The 9332-nt window shown below is 43.1% G+C and overlaps 1 protein-coding gene across 1 annotated transcript in view; it reads left to right on the top strand.

Annotated features, from left to right (window-relative positions):
• The window catches only part of NGRN (neugrin, neurite outgrowth associated), a 6863-nt gene extending 3392 nt beyond the window's left edge, over positions 1-3471 (top strand). The window contains exon 3 of the mRNA XM_017517190.2: positions 2447-3471. Coding sequence (XP_017372679.1) covers positions 2447-3047 — 601 coding nt within the window. The 3' untranslated portion in view covers positions 3048-3471. The remainder of the gene's footprint in view (positions 1-2446) is intronic.
• Positions 3472-9332: the final 5861 nt, after the last annotated feature.

Here is a 9332-nt window from a genome sequence, read left to right as displayed (position 1 = left end):
CTCTCCTCTCCCCTCACACTGTTACCCAGGCTGGAGTGCGGTAGTGCGATCTCTGCTGACTGCCACCTCCACCTCCTGGGTTCAAGTGATTCCCCTGCCTCAGCCTCCTGAGTAGTTGGGATTACAGGTGTGTGCCACTACGCATGGCTAATTTTGGTATTTTTTTTTTTCTTAATAGAGAGGGGGTTTCACTATGTTGGTCAGGCTGGTCTTGAACTCCTGACCTCATGATCCACCTGCCTCAACCTCCCAAAGTGCTTGGATTACAGGCATGAGCCATCACACCTGGCCTATTTTCTTTGACCCTCAGTCTTGCTCTGTCGCCCAGGCTGGAGTACAGTGGCACGATCTCAGCTCACTGCAACCTCTGCCTCCTGGGTTTAAGTGATTCTCATGCCTCAGCCTCCCAAGTAGATGGGATTACAGGTGCATGCCACCACACCCGGCTAATTTTGTATTTTTAGTAGAGGTGAGGTTTCACATGTTGGCCAGGCTGGTCTTGAACTCCTGACCTCAAGTGATCTGCCTGCCTTGGCCTCCCAAAGTGCTGGGATTACAGGAGTGAGCCACCATGCCCGGCCTTTCGTTTTTATTTTTATTTTTTAATTTTACTTTAAGATCTGGGGTACATGTGCAGAACGTGCAGGTTTGTTCCATAGGTATACGTATGCCTTGGTGAACTGCTTTTTTAACATTCTCTTCTCCCTTGACTCCAGGGTACCATTCCCTTCTGTTTTTTTATTTTTATTTTTTCTGTTTGTAGGGCTGCTTTTCTCAGTTTCCTTCCTGGGCTCCTTTTCTACCTCCTGTATCTTAACTGCTGTTATTTCTTAGAGTTGTGTCCTTGTCATTTTAGCTCACTCTGCATATTTCCCTGCCTGATGCTAGCCACTCATTTATCCCTGCTGTTGGCTTATGACTTCCAAATCTGTCATCTCCAGTTCATTTTTCTTTCTGAACTCTAAAGGCATATACAGTATTTAACTGTGTACCAGATATCTCTGTTTTGGAAATCACAGTTTCCTCAAACTCAGTGTGTACAAAATAGAATTCATCGTCGTTCCCTGAAAACTTCATTCTGTTCCTGTGGTTTTTTTTTTCATAACCTACTAATTACCCAAGCTAAAATCCTGAATCTTGGCCTTGATGCTTCCTCCTCTAATAATTTGTTCCTTAGTACCAAGGTGTACTATTTGACTTTCCCAAAATATTTCTCTGCTTACTTTCCTCCTATGTTCCATTGCCACTGTCTCACTTGAGATTGCCTGGATGACAGCCTCTTGACTAATCTTTCTGCCTGTACTTTTATCAGTGAAAACCTATCACTAGGTTGAATTCCTTTTTTTCTTTTTTCTTTTTAAAATAGAGATGGGATCTCACTACATTTCCCAGGCTGGTCTCTTAACTCCTGGGCTCAAGCAGTCCTCCTGCCCCAGCCTCTCCAAGTGCTGGGAGTGAGCCACCGTGCCGGCTGAAGGTTGAACTTCAAAATGAAAATTCATCCATGGCATTCCACTGCTTAAAATTTTTCTTGGCCTGCTGTTGCCTTGGGATAAACTCCAGACCCCTAAGTGTGATCTGCCTCTTACCCTTGCTGTCAGTTCAGCTATTCCCAGCAAAGGTGATGTGCTGCTGTGCGTTTCACAAGCCGTTCTGTCATCAGTACCTTTGGATCTCTCCTTCTCTCCTCCCTTCTGCCAGCTTATTACTCCTTTCATCCTTATAGACCAACTCTAACTTGGACATCATGAAACAGTTCCTGGGCCTGGCTGTAAGTGTTCTTATTCCCCATATCTGGGTCTCCCTCTGGAGTGCTATCTTTGCACCCTGTGCTATAACCTTTACCATAATATCATTCATTGTGTCTGTCCCCACTCCTGAACTGTGTAAAGGGCAGGTCAGTCCTCCTGCATCCCCAGCATCTGATGTGGGTATTAGATGTCAGTGAGAGGAGCTGAGTTGATGTAAAATGAAGTGACCAACAGTGGTCAGGTGTTGCTCTTGACACAGAGGAACAGAACACAGCCATTTAGCTAGCACAAGGTAGGGACTACATGTGTGGCTTTTCAAGACCTTTTTTTGTTTTTTTGAGACAGAGTCTTACTCTGTTGCCTAGGCTGGAATGCGGTGGCACGATCTCAGTTCACTGCAGCCTCCACTTACCAGGTTCAAGTGATTATTTTGCCTCAGCCTCCAAATAGCTGGGATTACAGGTGTGAGCCACCACGCCCAGCTAATTTTTGGTAGAGATGGGCTTTCACCTTGTTGGCCAGGCTGGTCTCGAGCTCCTGGCCTCAAGCGATCTGCCTACCTCGGCCTCTCAGAGTGCTGGGATTACAGGCATGAGCTACCACGCCGGGCCTCTTCTTTATCATAGATATTGTGAGTTAGATGTTCTGTTAGGAGACTTCTTCACAACTTGCAAACCTGCTCCTTCTTCCCATAGGTATTTACATAAGGAATTTGCAGAGTCCTGGTCAGTTCCCAGGTTGGCTGAAGGCTTTGATGTCAGCACTGATGTGATCCGAAGAGTTTTAAAAAGCCGGTTTGTACCAACATTGAAGCAGAAGCTGAAGCAGGATCAAAAAGTCCTTAAGAAAGCTGGTCTTACCCACTCGCTCCAGCAGCTCCAGGACTCTGGAAATACCTTGAAGCCGCTCCCTGCAGGCTACTCTGCATCAGGCTCTTTGCTTAAACCAGGGCATGAAGCCTCATCCAAAGACCCAGATCACAGTACAGCTTTGAACGTGATAGAGTCAAACACTCATAGGACAGATACACCAAGGAGACGGAAGGGCAGGAATAAAGGAATCCAGGAGCTGGAGGAGAGCTTTGTACCTGTTGCTGCACCCCTAGGTCATCAGAGAGAGCTGCAGAAGTACTCCAGTGATTCTGAGAGCACCAGAAGAGCTGGCTATGGTGCATTGCCAAGTGATCAGAAGCTGGCGGAGTTGAAGGCAGAGGAGTCAGGTAACTTCAGCAGCAAAGTAGTGCAGAGGGGGCGAGACTTTTTCGACAGCAATGGGAACTTCCTGTACAGAGTTTGAAGCGAGGCTTGGCTTGTGGAGATGCCTCATGAAGTATAGCAAGGCAAATATTAACGTATATGGAGCAGACTGGATTTCTATGTGTGGATAAGCCAGCTTGGAATAGGAAGAAGTGATGATCCTGGACTGTGGGAGGAAAAAGCTGCGTAGATAGAGGGAAGCTTCCTGTAGTAGTTCTTCCAGTTAAACTGCTGTAGATCTTCAGTACTCAGTCTTCTTGCTTGGGCTGTCTGTATGTTGAAAACCAGCCCGTGTGCATGCGTTATTAACATTTTCTGTGGTACTTGCAATATATGTTTGAGAGGAACTAAAAGGTTTTACCTTCTGACCTCATTTCATTCTTGGTCAGTGAACACTAACAGTTTTGGGACAACTTAGTCACTTGGTTTTCCTTATGAGCAAAATAAAGTAAAATGTAGCAGTCTGCTTTCTTGGTGCTCTCTGGGGTGGGATAGTTTACCTGTGAACCTTGGAGAGTGAGGAGAAAGGAAGGATCCCTGCTCTGTAAACTGGGAGATAGATGGAACCAGAGGAATTTCCCAGTAAAGGGCTTGGTCCAGAGCATCCTGCTTAGTGATGGATTCCAATAGCCGAAACCTGGACACCTTTCTCCTAGTTGCTGGGGTTCTGGCAGAGATTGGGAAATCAGGGGTTGGCAGAAAATACAAAGCAGGCAAAGGCTTTCAGGCCCTCATCATAATCTCCAGCCGCATTTTAAAGTTTTTAAGAGCTGGCCATGGCGGAATGTGCCTACAGTCCCAGTTACTTGGGAGGCTGGGGTAGGAAGATCGCTTGAGCCTGGGAGGTTGAGGCTGCAGTGAGCAACACTGCACTCCAGGCTGGGTGGCAGAATGAGACCCCCATCTCTAAATAAAATCAGTCAGTCTTAAATTCTGTCTCGTTTTACCATTACTTAACCAAATTTCTACAATGGTGCCATGAGGTAGGCAATCACAGATGAATGAGTCCCTTTTACAAATAAGGAAATAGACTCTAAGATGGCTGGTAATAAGTGGCAGTGCTTGGACTTAACTTGGATCTCATCAGTAATCCAGGGCTTCTGGAATTCCAGGAATAGGGCACCGTCTGCCATAATTTCTGTTAATAAATTGATTGTTTTAGAAATACATCTATTGTAACCAGAAATTCTGTGACAACTTAGTCAATTGGTTTTCCTTACAAGCAAAACAAAGTAAAATGTAGCAGTCTTTCTTGGTGTTCTCTGGTGGGATGGTTAACCTGTGAACCTTGGAGAACCATGTCCTGCTTTCACAGTTAATGGCTACTTAAAATTTAAATATATGTAGGACATTAATGAAAACACCTACATTACAGGCCAGGCGTGGTGGCTCACGCCTGTAATCCAAGCAGTTTGGAGGCCAAGGTGGGCGGATCACCTGAGGTCAGGAGTTCAAGACCAGCCTGACCAACATGGTGAAACCCCGTCTTTAAAAAAAAAAAAAGTTGGCTGGGCCTGGTGGCTCATGCCTGTAATCCAAGCAGTTTGGAGGCCAAGGCGGACGGATCACCTGAGGTCGGGAGTTCAAGACCAGCCTGACCAACATGGTGAAACCCTCTCTTAAAAAAATAGAAAGCACCTACATTCTAACTCAGTCATTGCCACTCTGTGGAATCTTACTGCTATTTCAAGTGTCCATTTACAGCCATTAAAATACTGATTACTGTTGCTTTTAATTATTGATAACTTGAGCATCTGTTCTCAGTATGAATGACAAAGCCCTATCATGCCAAGCAAAATTCTACAATCCAGATGTAGTAATATAACAGTGTTCTCTGTCAGTATCACATAGTTCATAGTAAAAGTTTACAAAATTTTTATGGTTTGTTTGATTATTTAAATTTGCATTTCTAACTTGCAAATCACCTAACCATGCCATACCCTTTTCCCAGTGGGCTATAGAAACCTAAAAGCTGTTCTTACAACTTTATTTCTTTTTGAGATGGAGTCTTGCTCTGTCATCCATGCTGGAGTACAATGGCACAGTCTTGGCTCACTGCAACCTCTGCCTCCCAAGTTCAAGCAATTCTCCTGCCTCAGTCTCCTGAGTAGCTGGGACTACAGGCACGCACCACGACACCCAGCTAATTTTTTCTTTTTAATAGAGACAGGGTTTCACTATGTTGGCCAGGCTGGTCTCGAACTCCTGTGCTCAGGTGATCCGCCCACCTCGGCTTCCCAAAATGGTGAAATTAACAGGCGTGAGCCACCACACCAGCGTCATTGTAACTTTTTGATATATGTATTAATATTTGCCCTTTTCCAGCTACGCTAATAATCAAGTCAAGTGGCCAAGGTGAGAGTCCAACCCAAGTCTTTGTGGAAAAGAAGGTATTTTTGTCTGTCACTTAAACACCTTCGGCTAGTCAAGGTGACTCAGGCAACAGTCTTACAGAGGTCTGGAGCTCTAAGACACCAACATACCAGAGACCACTCAGACTTGGGTCCTCTCAAAATATATGTCTCAAAGGAGAGTAGCAGCCAGGCGTGGTGGCTCACCGAGGCAGGTAGATCACCTCTGGTCAGGAGCTTGAGACCAGCCTGGCCAACATGACAAAACCCCCCGCTCTACTAAAAATACAAAAATAATCTGGGTGTGGTGGCAGGCGACTGTAATCCCAGCTACTGAGAAGGCTGAGGCAGGAGAATGGTTTGAACCCGGGAGGCGGAAGTTGCAGTGAGCCGAGAGAGCACCACTGCACTCCACCCTGAGAAACTGAGACTGTCTGAAACACCTCTAATGCTCTCTTGAATACCATGGCTATCCCTCTTTCAGCTTTACTTCACCTGTCACACAAAGTAATATATGCTTATTAAAAAGACAAAAGGAAATCAAAAGTCATCCATAATCCCACCACTGAAGAGTTAACTATCCTACCAACATTTGTCTAAGCATATATACAACATTTATTTTGAGACAGTTTTTCTGATGCCAGGTTGGAATGCAGTGGCTCCATCTTGGCTCACTGCAACCTCCACCTCCCGGGTTCAAGCGATTCTCCTGGAGTAGCTGGGACTACAGGCACACACCACCAAACCTGGCTAATTTTTTTGTATTTTTACTAGAGGAGGGGGTTTGACCATATTGGTCAGGATGGTCTTGATATCTTAACCTTGTGATCCACATGCCTCAGCCTCACAAAGTGCTGGGATTACAAGCATGAGCCACCACGCCTGGCCGCATATATACAACTTTAAAACAAGTGCAAAAGAATAATATTGGGCCAGGCGCTGTGGCTCACGCCTGTGAACCCAGCACTGGGAAGCCGAGGCGGGTGGATCACCTTGAGGTCAGGAGTTGGAGACCTGCCTGGCAACATGGTGAAATCCTGTCTCTACTGAAAATACAAGAATTAGCGACTCTCCACCGCCACCTGGGCCCACGGGCTCCTTTGCCCAGCTCTGCCGGTTGACAGAATCCGCTGCAGCCTGGCCTGCAAGCGAGTGCTGCCGCTGGGTCCTGCCCGGTTCCTCAGCGCCATCACCTTTGACATCTTCGCTGTGGCGGCTAACTCATAAATAGTATGATTTTTTGTTCTGTATTTAGATATACTCTCCATTTGCTCTTGCATTTGCTTTGTAGACTTGCTTTTAGAGGTCACATTTTCTTTTCATTACGATTTCTAATCACTAGGAACAGAAAAAAGAGGCTTAACTCTTGATAGGCAGTTAAAACTCTTTTTGGCACAGGTTAAGTTAATTTGACATGCGCAATATCTTGATGATACCATTCATTTACTCAAAGAAATATTATCTTAGTATTTGCTCTGAACTGGGTTTCAGGGATGGAAGCAGACTGAAGCAGATACAGCCTCCACACTGAGAGTTTCTAGATTAAATGGAGAAGTACTTAATGAACTAAGCAACCACAGTAAACTTTAAGTCCATGTAAAGATAACAGTGAGGTGTCTGGGGAGAACAAACCCAGGCACATTAGCCAGTCTGGGCTGGCTGGGGAAGACTTCCAGGTGAAAGGGAAGTTTAAAAAACAGAAAGAGAAGAAGAGGGGAAAGAGAAGAACAACCCAGAACCTGCCTAGAATCCAGAAGTTCTAGAATCCAGAAAGAACTTAACTGACAGGAATCCACTATAAAGCCTAATACATTTTTTAAATCTAGAAAAATAATATTTTTTTCCTAATAGTTTATCGTCTTTTGTACCTGGCCTGTTTACAAAAAGAAACATGATAAACCAGAGGACTTAAAGGTGAGGAATTTTTATAATTAATAATAATGTATTGTATAATTCAGAATAGCTAGAATACTTCTAATATTCCTAGCATAAAGGAAATATAAATATTTAATGTGATGGATATCCAAATTATCCTGATTTAATCTTTGCACCTCATATGGATATATCAAGTTTCAAAAATGAAGATGATTTCTGGAAAAACAAAAATAAAGGCTAGAGATTGGGCATTTTCACCTATATTACACTCAGGTCCACGAAGAGCACTTGTTGGCTAATTGTGTAGACACACATTAATACTGTGTACTGTGTGGTAGGTGGCAGCATTAAGGTTTAGTTTTCTGGAGGATACTGAGTGCCTGTTATCTAGCAGAATGTCTAGAGAAAACTTGCAGCCTTTCAGTAAGGAGATTAGGTGGTAGGTTTTTATTTTAGTTGTAGAAATAGGTTGTAAGGAGCCATTGATGTTTTCAGAAAGTTACACAAGAACCTGGCTATAATGTTATATTTGGAGTCAGTGACATGGCAGGAGTTACAGATAAACCACACTTGTTATTGAAGCATTCTGGAACTCCAAGGAATAATGTTGCTGGAAATGGTCCAAAGCAGAACTGCATTTACCAATTCTGCACTGTGCTGGTTAGTGCAATAGAGGTAGGTCTAAGGGTGACTCGGAGCATACCAACATTTTTTAATCCCTTATCTCCTTACTTCCAGGAGCTTTAAAACCCTGGGAAATCTCACAAATTCGCTTGTTATCTTTGCATTCAAATTCCGCAGGCCAGTTACCTCGTTTCATGGTAGTTGAATGGTTTTGATTGTAAAACATACAAAATGAAAATGCACATTACATTGAGTAAAGATGGTCTTGCATGCCTTAGGATTTTGAATTTAAAATGTATTCTAAAATGGATTAGAAATTCACAATTTGAGGCTGGTAAATAGAAAGTGAGAAGTAAGACCAGAAAGGATGTAAATCTCTAGAGACCTTTCCAAATCTGTGTCTTTTTTCCCTTTTTTTTTTAAAGACAGGGTTTCACCATGTTGGTCAGGCTGGTCTTGAACTCCTGACCTCAGGTGATCCGTCTGCCTTGGCCTCCAAAGTGCTTGGATTACAGGCGTGAGCCACCACACCCGGCCCCAAATCTGTGTTTTTAATCTTTCTTGCCAAGTCAGATAAATGAAAGTACAAAAGGCTTTAGAGTATACATAAAATTTATGTTTTTAAACACAGATGTGACATATATAATCTATTTTATGTTTTGACAACTAAGTAGAATCAACGACTAAGTAGATTTAGGGCTGGAAGATAGTTCTCTATTAAATGAGTTGGCTGGTCCCTTAATTACAATAAAGGTCAAAGGCCAGGTTGCACCCACAGACAAGTACCAAGATGCATTTTAGGCACAAGGACAGAGAAATCTGTTTCTTCTTTAAGACAGAAACTGTATGTCTAGTCCTGAGTGCCTTACTGACAGCTGAGCCAAATAAATTTACTTCTGGGATGTATCTAATCTTAAACATATTTTTAGGTGGCATAGCCCAGAGAGACCCTTTTATTGAACTTTGCCTCTTTGTCATTCTTGATGATTTCAATTCATTGATTATTAAAAATTAAACCTCTCAGGCTAAACAAGAAACTCTCAAAATGTAAGAAAGCTGACTTGGCACAAGAGACTTAATAAAGTATTTTCTTTATGTTGAGAGTATTTAGTGAGGCTGCCCTGTCTGTAACAATCCATATCACCACTGAGCAGAGCCCATAGCGGTTAAAGTCAAATCATACACCTATACTTACTTTATAGGACAATTATCCAGTACATCAAGCCTCTGGTCGGTAGGAGACCTCATCAACCTGCATGGTGACATTTTTTATTGCATTGCCATTTCACGCTGTTAAGCCCATATTGCTTTGGAAATCAGCACTCCCCATCTTAGCTTCTCTTTTGCTTTACTAGATGATATTTCCTAACTAATAAAAATGAGGGAAAAAAATTATTCTCAACCCAATGCCAAATAATCAGAAAGTGATCATTTTCTTTTCTCCACATTTAAAGGTTTTTTTTTTTTTTTTTTTT

This window comes from Cebus imitator, unplaced genomic scaffold, assembly GCF_001604975.1.
Source record: "Cebus imitator isolate Cc_AM_T3 unplaced genomic scaffold, Cebus_imitator-1.0 Scaffold19, whole genome shotgun sequence".
Lineage (NCBI taxonomy): Eukaryota > Metazoa > Chordata > Mammalia > Primates > Cebidae > Cebus > Cebus imitator.
The sequence above is the reverse complement of the archived record's forward strand: the minus strand, read 5'-3'. Positions and strand labels throughout refer to the sequence as shown.